Raw genomic sequence first — 12,847 nt, 5'->3', positions numbered from 1 at the left:
TCTCTCTCTCTCTCTCTCTTTTCTTTTTTAAATTAGTCTTTTGTCTGGACACTTTCCCATGGTGTATACTTTGAGCTAACCTAAAGGGAGTTGATTTTTCTGTAAGTTTTCCATCTCTGTGTGTTTAAACCTCTGAAGTACAGTAGATGTGAGAGAGGGATGTTTAACACAATAATATTATTCTAGACATCAGTAAAATCTCTAAGTATCCTCTCAGGTAGTCTGTGAGTATTACATGCTGTTACTGAGGAGACCTTTTTTGCAGAGTTCTCAGATGCGAATGCCAAGTTCTACTGCCGGATTTATTATGCTGGCGAGTTTCACAAGATGCGTGAAGTGATACTGGGGAGCAGCGAAGAGGACTTCATCCGATCCCTCTCTCACTCTATGCCCTGGCAGGCACGAGGTGGCAAATCTGGGGCTGCGTTCTACGTGACTGAGGGTAAATGCAGCATCTTCCCTCTTTGTAATTGGAGGGTATTATTTAGGGGGGGTGGTGGTGGTTAGTGTGTCATTTAATCTCCAGTTACCTCTAGCCAGAGGGTTGCTGACTGTGAAGTGGCCACTCAGAATGGAAAGCTAAGTGGATTGTTCTAGGTATTCAGTATTGGATTATTTGTCTCTTTGTATGTGCAGGAGAAAAAAAATGTAGTGGTGTTTTTCAGTAGTAGCAGATAGGTTGGCCAGTTGAGCAGAAGGGTTGTACTCTTCTTAGGTAGGCTTCAGAAAACAAAAACTTGAGTATAATTCAAGGAAAACTGGTTATTAAAGACAGTGTTTCTTACAATCCCACATGCTATAGTTGAATTATAGGATTTTTTTTTTTTTTTAAACTGTGGCTGATGCTAGGCACCTACTTAAAACAAGTCTTGAGTGGAAGGGACTGTAGCCTGTTTCTGTTGTCTGTATGAGAAGCCTATATAGCTGAGGTAAATATAATTTAGGTAATATCTTCTCCCTGATTTGTTAGAAGGCTGAAATCCAGAAAGGCTGAAGTTTTGGAATTCAGAATATATGATGTAAAAAAGTTTCTAGAAATGAGCTGCTGTAGCTAAGGATTTAAGAGAATTCTAGTACTGTAATTTTTCAGACCACTTCAGCTGTGTGGCAGTCCTAAAGAACTTGCAAAGAATACATCATTTACTGTGTGTAACTCTGTTGCCTCTGTCTGATGTTAAAACAGATGATAGATTCATCTTGAAGCAGATGCCTCGTCTGGAAGTCCAGTCATTCCTCGACTTTGCTCCACACTACTTCACTTACATCATTAATGCAGTTCAGCAGAAGGTATAAAAACAAAAACAAAAGCTTTTTATTTTAGGCAGTCTTCTGTATTTTAGAAACTAGTAACAGTATCCATTACCCCCCTTCATTGAAGTAAAATAAAATGGTGGAGGGGTACAAGTTGTACTAATAATGTGTTTTTAAGATACGTGAGAATTTTGCTAGATCTTCTAAGCTGTAATACACAGTTGGACAGAACAGTGGTGCCTCTAGTATTTGATTGCTGATTGCCTGTACATGGAGATCTTACTCCATGTCTTCTCTTCATCAGAAGCCCACAGCATTGGCCAAAATCCTTGGGGTATATCGAATTGGATACAAGAACTCTCAAAACAACACTGAAAAGAAGCTGGATCTTCTTGTCATGGAAAACCTTTTCTACGGCAGGAAAATGGCTCAGGTAAGGGCCAAGTGTTCTGTTCCCTTGCAGTACAGCTCTGAGAGCAAGAGAAGGGTTACCAATAGCTGTCTAGGTAACATAACTTTGCATGTGCTGTCTTTATCTAGCACTGCTCAAAGGTGACAGTATGTACCTGTTTCGTTGTTATGTGATGCCCATATTGGCTAGTTCAGACAGCTGTAGTGCAGATTTCAGTTCTTAGAAGTCTTATTTGTCTGTGCATCTCTAGTGTCTGAGAGAAAGCATTGCCAACCTAATTAAAAAAATGTGAAACCTTTTTGCAAAACTTTTAGAAGAACTGACTGGGATTACAAACTCATTTGTTTAGGAGAGCCTCACTGACAAATTGTGAGCTACTGTGTAGTGGAGAGGGAACTAATAATATTTTGAACCTGCTGTTCTCTCTCTGAACCACTTCATGTGTGGAACAAGATTTTGAGTTCAGCCTTGCTTGTAGTAAAGGAAAAATAACCTTTATGAGGTAATAGAATGAAGACCTTAAAATGACTGAGGGAAAATTCTCTTCAAATATAGAAGAAGTTGATACTGAAAAGGAAGTTCAAACAAATGTCACTTCCAAAGCAAGATAATATCAGTTCTTTCCATCTTCCCCTCCCAATGCCTGACCTCAAACAGGGGATGTTTGTGGGAGGAAGTGAACTGAGGGAATTTTAGATAGAAGTAGAGGATGATGTGTGAGTTTTCTTGTTTGTTGTTGCTTTGGTTTGGTTTTTGTGTGTGTCTGTTTTTCAAATCAGGAGGTGCACAGGCACTAGAACAGAGACCCAAAGGGACTGTGGACTCTATCCATGAAGTTAGTCAAATCTTGACTGGTCAGGACTTGAACAACCTTCTCTAACAGGACCTGCTTCTAGCAGGGTATTGGACTGGATACCTCCAGACATCCTTTCTCTTGCCTTGCCAATAGATGTTAAACAGTACTTCATGCAAGACCCACTTCCCTTTTCAGTGGCTTTCCTTTTGTGTCAGCATTTGAGTCTAGAAGCTGGGTGCAAAACTGAATTTACCCATACAATATAAAAATAGGGGAACCCTTTTCCCCTTAAATTAAGCTACCTATTAATTAAATACCTTGCCTAAAATTTTTGAATTGAGGTGGCAGAGCTTTTGTGTATACTTAAATGTTACTCTCAGGAAATTTTTAATTTTTCTAGTATGAAAATGTTTTTTTGTTGACTGTCTTCCTCTTGTGGAGAAGAAAAGAGTTGCCCTGCCCTGCTGCCTTTTCAAACACTGCAGTTAGGTATGTTGAAGTCTTTAACCTTGCAGAACAATGGAACAAATCTGCTCTTCTCCATTTGCAGGTTTTTGACCTGAAGGGCTCTCTGCGGAATAGAAATGTTAAAACAGACACAGGCAAGGAAAGCTGTGATGTAGTGCTGCTGGATGAGAACCTTCTGAAGATGGTCCGGGACAATCCGTTGTACATCCGTTCCCATTGCAAGGCTGTGCTGAGAGCTTCCATACACAGTGATTCCCAGTTCCTCTCCAGCCACCTCATCATCGATTATTCCTTGCTGGTGGGTCGTGATGATACCAACAACGAGCTGGTTGTTGGGATCATTGGTAGGTTGTCTCTTTTGTATTTTCTTGCTTTCAGCTGGTGGGACTGCTTTCTTCTGGTTTAGGTGTTTATGGTACTCGCCACCACAGAGATGTGTGTCAGAAAAGCTTGTCTTCTCCCTGATGGAATACTGCCCTCACCTCTCATGAATGTTCAAAGTGGAGGCAGGAAGTCTTCTGTCCAGCTCTTGTATGGGCTTGTGTTAGCATTTGCATTACTAAGAATATGTGCAGGAGGCCTCACAGGTCATGAAAAAGCAGTCAAGTTGGTATTTAACCTACACTTTGACTCCAGTTGAAGTAGGGAAGGTTATTTGTATACTTCTATGTGGTGTTTAAAGTTAAATTCAGTAATGTTTACATAGTAATTTAAAATCTAACTTGTGTGGAGGAGTTCTATGGGGAAAAATATTGATAGGGATGGAAGAGGGATGTTAAACATCATGGGATCTCTTGTGATCATGTAGCCTGACCTGGATAATATAGGTGGCAGTGCCATAATTACCACATTCTCTGATATGTGACTGGAAAGTAGAACCTTATCTTTAGACAGGCAAACTTGTATTGTGCAAAAGACTTAAAGGTGAAGCCATTTTGCATGATGTGGAAGTGACTCTTGGAAATGAGAGGCACTTGAAACCTAGTTTAGAAATACTTCCAGATGAGATCTCAAGCTAGGAGGTCTGGATTACTCTTTTTCTGATAAAGCTTGAAAGCCACTTGAGTAACACTTCTAGTTGAGAATTGAAGTCCCAGCTACAAAGAACTGCAAATTGTTACTACTTTCAAGTTTTGTAGACTCTTGAGTATTTGGGTAAATGGATGAGATTCTGCTCCTTCTGTATGTGTGGCTATTAAGGGTATATTTTATGATGTTTAAAGCTAACAGTTCCTCAGTACTTCAGAAAATGGGACAACGTTCTTCTGGCTATGAAAGCCTACTGCTTTCTTGCCCTTTTTGAGGATAAATAAATACATTTTAGAACAGTGTTACTTGGGTTATAACAGATATGACATGTTTGTGTGTAGATTATTAATATTTTTTCAATTTCAACAGACTATATTCGCACTTTTACCTGGGACAAAAAGCTTGAAATGGTGGTGAAGTCCACTGGCATCTTGGGAGGACAAGGTTAGTCCAGAATGAAAGCAAAACTTTTCATTACGTTTCCTCATTAACTGGAAGCTTCCAATAACTGTGCTAATAAAGCCACAACTTCTCTACCATGCAGATTTGCAACACTAGATTAAGTTGTCCAGAATGGGAGAAGGAATAACAAGTTTCAGAAAAATTAATACATTGATCTGCCTCCAACCAAAAGGTCACTACCTTTTAAATACTATAATTCTTGGAAATGGGGTAAAGATCATCTACTTATCAGACTGTTCTTTTTCTTAGTTACCAACTTCTCACATAGAAAGTTAGTCATCCATACAAAGATACTAGCAAAAAACCTTGCTGGCTGGTTTCAGAAGATATTTTCTGAGTCTTGAAAATCAGATATACTCTGAGCTGTTAGTGTGGAGTAATCATCATATGATGGACTACTGCCCATATTTTGAAGATCTGAGGAGTTCCCTTTGTGGAAGTGAGTCGAGTACCTTTTGTGCAGCATTGACTAGTGTTAGCCACGTGGTAATAGGAGAGCTTGAAAGAGAAGGGAAGGGGAACACTTGCTGTACCACTGCACAGTTGTCTGGAGAAGGTAAGAGTGTGCCTATGGGGTGAAATACTTCGTGGGAGTAATTTGCATCTCTGCTGGAAAACCTGAAGACCTGTAAACAGGAGAAGAGAAAGAAACAAACTGATCAGGGCTGATGTAAAAAAAAGTCTAGATGGTTCCTTCAACTTTGGGTATCTCAATTCAGTGTTAGGGGTCCAGACCTTGATCTGCCTTCTCTCCCAGATGTTTAAAATAACAATTAATTAAAAAAAAAAAAAAGGTAGCTGCAAATGCATGGTGGTTTCAAGACAGTTCTATGTACAGTATGCCTTTGTGATTATGCTGTCTGGTGTTGTCATCTCACATGACATCTGTCTGTACTGCATTATACTCTTTAGCCCATTTCTAACTGCTCTTGACTCTTATACATTAGGTAAGATGCCAACTGTGGTCTCCCCGGAACTGTACCGGACCAGGTTTTGTGAAGCTATGGACAAGTATTTCCTGATGGTGCCAGACCATTGGACAGGACTGGGCCTGAATTGCTAAGCTAAAGCCCATATTGGGAAAGCACAAGAGGACAGTGACATTATAGGCCACTCTCTTCCTGCAGTATGCAAGAGGATTGCAGTTCCATGTCTACACTGACCATGCGTGTCATGTTGTGAAGTGTGAAATCTGCTTGTTGCACTTTAATCCTCTCTTGGGGTCTGATAAGCGAACCAGCCTCACTAAGGATCTAAGCTGTAAGGTACCACTGAACAGCATTGATAAAAGACGTTTCCTCTGTCAGTAGGGAAGATGATGCTATCTCCGTGTAAGAGCACTGAAACAGATACTATCCAGTTTGTGATGGTGTAGAGGTATATGATCTCTGTATGTCTTGCACTGCCTATGTGGTGTTAAATATGAACAGTTCTTGTTTCTGTAGTGGGTGCATGGTAGCACAAATGTGAATTAAACCCTCCGCTGTGTGTATGTGGGTGGATGAGAGAAGAATGAAGTCAATTCCTGAGTTCTGCTATTGTGGCAGTGGTCTGTAGTCGACCTGTTTAAGATCCATGAATAACTTGTCCTGCTTATGCTCTATAACTTCAGTTTTTCCTGGGTTCTGTTAACAGTATTTTTTTTAAAGGCAGCTCCACAGTTAAAATGCCATATGACTACATCTTTTAAGTTACGTTACTGCAGTGCAACTCTCTTTATCTGTCATAATTTCATTTTAGCTGAATCCCATAAAAATGAGTAGTCAGCCATCAGCATAATGCAAACCCCAAAACATGTCCCTTCAATCCTAAATCTGAATGTTGCCCAAATCCCTGGAAATGGGTAACTAAAAAATATACCCTTGAATTTAACACAGCTTGATTAAGCATAGTTATAAAGCTGATTTACCTTTTCCTTAGCAGAAGGCACTAAGTTGCTAGACTAGATGAAGCATACTGTTGTAGATTGACAACTTTCTCCTTAATGAAACCATCATCCCTGGCAGATCACTTCAAATCCATTTCAGTTCCTCAGGACTTTCAAACAATGCATTTACCTCATGGTGAAACTTTGCCAGGAGAATATTTTTCTTGCATTCATGACATACTGATAAGAATGAGCATCCAGATCTCATCACACTGTGCAGTCCCAATGGAAAAACTGCCTCTTCAGCAGTATTAGATTTTTTTTTGGTGCCACTGAGATGAATGTAGTTGTCTTTTCCCATAAAAGAAAAACCTGAACTAACAGGTATCTTGTATGATAGAAAAGATGTGCAGAGATCTGTGAATCTCTGAGTTATGAGAATAAGCACTTCTTTCCATTTTTATTAATTTTTACCTGTTTTTGTAGGCGATGAGTTTACTTTTTAGCTTCATTATAATATAGGCCAGTAAATAAGAGGTTTTTTTATTAGTTTGAGAGGCAAGAATACTGTCCTTTGGCTTCTAGTGTCTAATGGAAGGACTTCAAACAAACATGGAGTCTGGGACAGTATGACTTTTTATGATTACTTGCTCATTCTGACCAGTTGCCTGGTAATGTCATCTTCACTGTAGCTCTGGATTGAAATGTGCATTTGGTTCACTCCTCCTGTTTTCAGTATTTTCTTCTGCAGTAGATGGTGGCAGCTCTTTTCAAGAGTTACAGCTGGGCAGCACTGAGAAAAGAAATGCCAGCAGTGAGAATTGAACGGTTGTCTCTAAAAACAACCAGTGCAGCTCAGGTCTAAGCTGCCAGGAGGCAACAGGCATTCATGTTGGAAGAAGTCTTTTCCCCACCCCATTGCAAAGGCCTACCGGAGGTTGAGCAAAGATGCTGACCTTGAAGAAACTGAAATGAAAGTATTTCACTTCTTCACATAATAATTGTTTCTGAGGGTGCAGTGTTGAAGGGTGCAGTGATGTGTGCTGTGGAAAGATGACACACTACTACTTGTTTCCTTTGGCCCAGAATACCTTTGCTCCAACACAGTGCATCAGGTACAGCTGACGACCTCTGGGACACATCTTGCCTCCTGTGTTGAAATGTACTCCTAGGATGGCTAGCTGTGTTTTGGGCCCTGTTTAATGAGGAACCAACTGGTCCATCAGCTCAATGCTATTCTGACTTCTGTGGCTTCTACCTTTTGTAGATTTTGTCCAATGATGTGAAAGAGCATACCATGCAGTGTGGAATCTGTTCCAGTATCAGTTAAAGTTTACATGTGTTCTTTCTCCTTCCCTTCCTAAAGTTTACAGGGAAAAAAACTTTACTTGCTTGATGTGCTAAGGTGCCCCACCAGCAGCTGGTTGTTATCTTCCACCTTTCTTAGTGTGTGGATTGGTTAATGAATATGGGCAGTGTCATGGCATCTGCACTAGGCTAATGTAGAGCTGTGATGTGCTACCCTTGACCTGTCACCAGTAGCCCTTACTCCAGTGACATGTGGCTGCTCTATACTGCTTGTTTTCCAGAGTCTCAAGCAACTGGCTCTAAAGCAACATGATCATCTGACTATAGCTGATGTTCCCCTGTACATGACAGCATAGGGCCCTCAGCACTGAAAAAGTGAGAGAACCTTCCACTGGCTAGCTTTTTTTTCAGCCTGTAAATGCAGAGCCAACACATGTGAATTGTGACCTTCTTGGGCTGTAGTTATAGCAGTTGGGAGAGATTTGCAGGAGTTATCTTGAGCAGGCATCAACAACTAACTTTGGGTCAGGATGTGGCTGATAGGTTAGTCCTGACCAGACTGGAAAAATAGTAAACTACTCATCATGGGTAACACAGTAGCTGCAGCAACATCTCTGGGTGCCGTGTGCTTCCATCCCAGCAAATCCCAGCAGTTGAACAGATCGCCTCAAACTTTTCAGAGTAAGAATTGTCCTGGCATTTCACTTGCTATGAAGCTGACTTTCTCAAAAGCAATACTTCATGCAGAAGAGATTTTTTGAGAGCTCCTTGTGGGGCTGTGTTAGGTCTGTGTCCCTGCAGCATGCCTAAGGTTGTCCTAGGGGAACAGCTTAGGTATTACATGAGGCCTTTGATTAGTGATTTTTTTTTTTTTAAAACACAGGTTTAGCATATGTGTGCGTAAGCAAATCCCAGTTGCAAACATTAAGATTGCATTTCTTCAGAGCTACACTGCTCTTTTTCTTCTTTTTTTTTTTTTTTTTTGAATCAGAGGCCTTGTGACATATGTCTACATCTTGTCCCAGTCAGAAGGGCTGACCTTGACTCATCATGTCAACAGCAGAATGCCTTGTAGTGGTCCAGTGATGGATTCTGTCCCCCAAAAGCACATGAGGAACTCTTGCTGGTTATGTAGCTCTGCTGGGGTCAGGGGAGTTACCTGTGGAGTGGACTCTCCTCTCCTCTGTGAGAATGACCAAAAACCAAATGAATCACTCACTAGCAGGTGGCCAGACTAATCATTATTCAAAGCACTTATGTACCATATTGTATGCATTTCTAATTACCTTGGTTCAACTGTATTTTATAAAACTGATGTACTAAACTATTTGAGAATAACTGCCTTGACTACTTCAAGAATCAAAGTGTAATGTATATAGATATAAATAAAGTGACTAAAATATACTTGAGTCTATTCTATGTGGTGGAGCAGTTAGGTCTCATGGCATCCCACTTTCTTGGTCAGAGGCTAAGCCCTCTACTTGCTCTGTTGGAGGCTGCCAGCTTTGCAGTGTAAGCATGCCTGTCATGTCTCTATACCTTGCAGCTTGTCTCCTCTGATGGAGCAGGACCCCTGAGCAGCTCTCCAGGTCATAGGCAGTAGACACCATAAGCCCAGTGTTCTTGAGTGTTTCCAAAGTCACATGGTTGTCATCCTACAAAAACATGCTTGTTCACCCAGCTTGTGGCAGTTAGAGGCCATTTCTCATTTTAACTCCTGCAGTAGCTTACAATAATACATGAAAGCAGAGTTGTTAGCAGCCAGCCAACTCATTCCCCTGCATTTTTTCTTGGGTGAGATCCTTTCCTAGTGGTGTGTATCATTTGTGGCACTACTTTCATTGCCTCTCCTTTTCTGTGATTATAGGTAGCTTCTCTGCTAGAGGTCTTGCTTGTAGGTCTCTGTAGATGAACTTGTCCCACTCTTTCTAAGCCCAGTCTGAAGGTTACCTAACTAGTCCTTAGTCCTTGCAGCCTTAGCAAGCTGTCTTCTAACTGTCTCCAGTTGTTTACTGCTATATTGAGTAAATAAGTTCTGGAAACATGAGAAATGTGCCAAGAATGCAGGAGCTGTGGTGTAAGGAGTCCTGAGAAGGAATAGAGCTTTGGTTGTGAGAGGTCCATTGCAGTCAATGCTTAGGACGATGGAACTGGCTACACATGTAAATATGCAAGACAAGTTGTAAAAATCTTACTGCCGTTCTGAAGGAAAGACGTCTAGGCTTAGCAATTACAGCCTCACCTTTGAAGTGCTGAAGATGACTTGTGTGGGGAAAACAGCAAGCATATAAAAGCAAGCACGTCAGTAGAAGAAGAATGTGAGAGAAAAGTATAAAACTGATTGATGCAGATTACTGTATTGGAAAGTTATTATTACAGAAGGATGTGTTTTAGCTGCCAGAAACAGAAGCTGCCTTCAGCTCTGAGGATTTTTGTGGTGCTTCTTCTATTAAGCTGACAAAGTGGAAGATGCACCAAACAACACTGCTGAAGTTAAAAATGAGACACACCCCTCCAAAAAAAAGGTAAGAGTGTGTCTGTAGCTGAAGTAGTAAAATACAGATAAATACTCCCTATCATTCCCTAGAAACCTTTGATTACCTGCACATCATTCTGAAATTGCAGTTTTGAGTGAAGTTTCCTGAAATTTCAGTTTTCAAAACAAAACTTCCCATTCACATCAAGAAAAGGTCCCATATATTGTTATTTGTGTTTGGCATAGGGTCAAAATGTTTTAAAAGTTTACTGCAGGAAGGAAGCCCTTTTTGCTTAAAAGGTAGGTGTGAGGAAAAAGACGCTGATTGCTGCATAGTTAGAGCAGCAGATCACAGATTTCCTCTTGCTTGTAATATGTAAGCTCCCCTGGGGTCTGCAGACCAGCTCCTAAATAATCACTGCCTCCTGCTGGCAGCCCAGTTTTACAGTTCATCTGGTGCAAAGGGCTGGCTATGTGCTTAAATTTACCTCATGAGATAAAGATTGTGAGAGAAAAATGTCTTAGTGGCAGTTCTGTATTGTTTTCTGGGTGTTTAAATGTGCCATGAATCCACCTCTGAAGAGATGGAAAAGAAAAGAATAAGATCATTCTTTATGTGGCTCCACAGTAGCCTATAGTATGCAGAACTTGGATCTACTTCTTCCTGTACATTTGAACTGCATTATGGAAAAACAATATTCTGCATTCTGTCATGTAAGACCTAGAAAGCAGAGAACCTCTTTAGGGCAGTTATTTCCCATTCCAGCTCAGTTGTATAGTAACTAACAGGACTAACTTGTTTTTAGTGTGCATCACATTCTTAAAAAACCTCCCTAACTTCTATTTGAATCTTGAAGAATATTTTTTGAAACACTGATGTTTAAATAAGCTAGACATTTTCTTACAAGATGCGTTGGCTTGTGAAGAGTATGTGCAAGATGTTAAGACATGACTCGTGTAGTCTTAGTCGAGAAATAGGCTGCAGAATACAGTGACTGTACACATTCATTTAGGAAACATTCTTCTTTATGCCCAACTAACTGCAAATAATTTCTGTTGGCAGCTAGTAACGTATGGAGAATTCTATTAGAGCTTAGCAAATTAGCAGTACAAGGAGGGGCCTGTTTAATGCTGGGGGTAAGTACTTGATATCATGTTGATGATTTACCTTTAGCTCTTTATTATCCAAAGTGTGGTGGCTTACATATAGAAGAAAATGAATTAGTAATGAATTCTAGCATAGAGAGAAGACCAAGGTTGAAACTGGACTTGGAATGTCACCATTTTCAAGTGCAAAGTTTCATTTAGTAAATGAAGTTCTTTTTGTGCATTCCTATTGAAAACTTGAAATATTAAAACATTTAAAATCTTTTTATAACTGGATAAATACATGAAACTTCCAAAACAAAGTAAACCTGAAGCATGCCCGTGAATAGGAAAAAAACCCCAAAACTTGCTAAGTTTGATCAAAACATGATCTTCCCAACTGCAGACCATATAAAACAGTATGTTGCTTGACATTTTCGCTGTATTTGCTCTATTTTTATGCCTTTTAGCAGCAGGAGAAGCTAGAGGAGTCAAATGTATCTTGGAAACTTTGTTGTTTTGGTATAAGGCATGACAGCTCATCAGGTGATGTTAAAGAGCTGTAGAAGTCTATCTTTTAATTAAAGCAGAATTGGATGCAAAAGATAAATTTAAAAGCCATGGGCCTCCATACGTAGTATGCCACATATTGTACAGCATACACGTACTTTATGTTTTATTTTATGTTGCCATTTTCTTGTGTGTGTGTGTGTAGTTACATGAGAGGGAAAAGGGCCAACATGGTCTACTACTTGTCATTTGAGAAATTTGGGAAGGCTGCCAACATCTGCGTAGGTACTAAGTAACAGAGGCCCTGAAGAGTACTTATGCCCTGCTTTGCCTTTGATAGAGGCATCTTGTGGCATTCAGTCAAAACCTGCAGGTCATCACACTTGTCCACCTCACTGAGTAGTCATGCTAGAGAGAAGTGCTAGGAAGGGAGTGAAGAATAAGGGATAATAAATGCTATCTCTTGGTCATATGATGAGAATAAAATTGAAGTTTACTCTCAGGAGATTGGGGGGGGACTAAGGCATGGTGGAACACTATTTAAAATCAGACCATTTGGCATATACTGTTTTGGATTGATCCTCCACTTGGCTTATTGCTTTAGTTGTTCTTTTAATATATGAAATGAACCTTAAGTATCGGAACAGTTGCTAAAATCCAACTCTAACTTGAACTATGTTTGGCATTGGGGGTGGGGGAGTGTATTAAAATATATGTTGACCACTACAATTCTTCATCACCTTTAGAGAAGATGTTTTTGATTATTCTGAGTGGCTTTTGTGGTTTGGTGGTGGGGTTTTGTTGTTTGTTTATAATTTGATTTCTGAAGAATAAGGCAACACTGACATCTCCATGATTCTACAGGAGAAAATCAAAAACCTGAATACTTCAAGATGTTCTGATTTTAAAAAACAGTGCTGCTCCACAAGTGCCTTGAAGAACCAGTTTAATCCCTAGACTAAACTGGATCATGTAACTGTGAATTTGTCCTTAGAGAAGGATGGAAATAAAAAGTTTTTTCTTTCTTTATTTGTATGGCTAGGAATAAAGGCAAGATCTTATTACTCACTGCATTTCCCTCAAGCTGCTTACTGAAAACTGTCAGAAAGGGCAGCTGACAAAAAAATCCACTAAAACTTGAAAAAAATTCTTAGAAACATAAATCATCTACAGCTTTCTCTG

General features: G+C 40.0%; 1 protein-coding gene across 1 annotated transcript; it reads left to right on the top strand.

The window, feature by feature from the left end:
• Positions 1 to 265: 265 nt before the first annotated feature.
• On the top strand, positions 266 to 5,638 carry LOC104543397 (1-phosphatidylinositol 3-phosphate 5-kinase-like; the record flags this gene model as incomplete). Its single annotated transcript, XM_010188001.1, has 6 exons — positions 266 to 442; positions 1,184 to 1,287; positions 1,556 to 1,684; positions 3,010 to 3,271; positions 4,326 to 4,400; positions 5,366 to 5,638. Coding segments are annotated over 6 exons (863 nt in total), but the record flags the coding sequence as incomplete, so codon positions are not given.
• Between the last annotated feature and the right edge of the window lie 7,209 nt (positions 5,639 to 12,847).

The sequence above is a fragment of the Mesitornis unicolor genome, unplaced genomic scaffold (genome assembly GCF_000695765.1).
Source record: "Mesitornis unicolor isolate BGI_N332 unplaced genomic scaffold, ASM69576v1 scaffold40317, whole genome shotgun sequence".
NCBI classification, from domain to species: domain Eukaryota; kingdom Metazoa; phylum Chordata; class Aves; order Mesitornithiformes; family Mesitornithidae; genus Mesitornis; species Mesitornis unicolor.
Note: the sequence above shows the minus strand (reverse complement) of the source record. Positions and strands in the feature narration are given on the sequence as shown.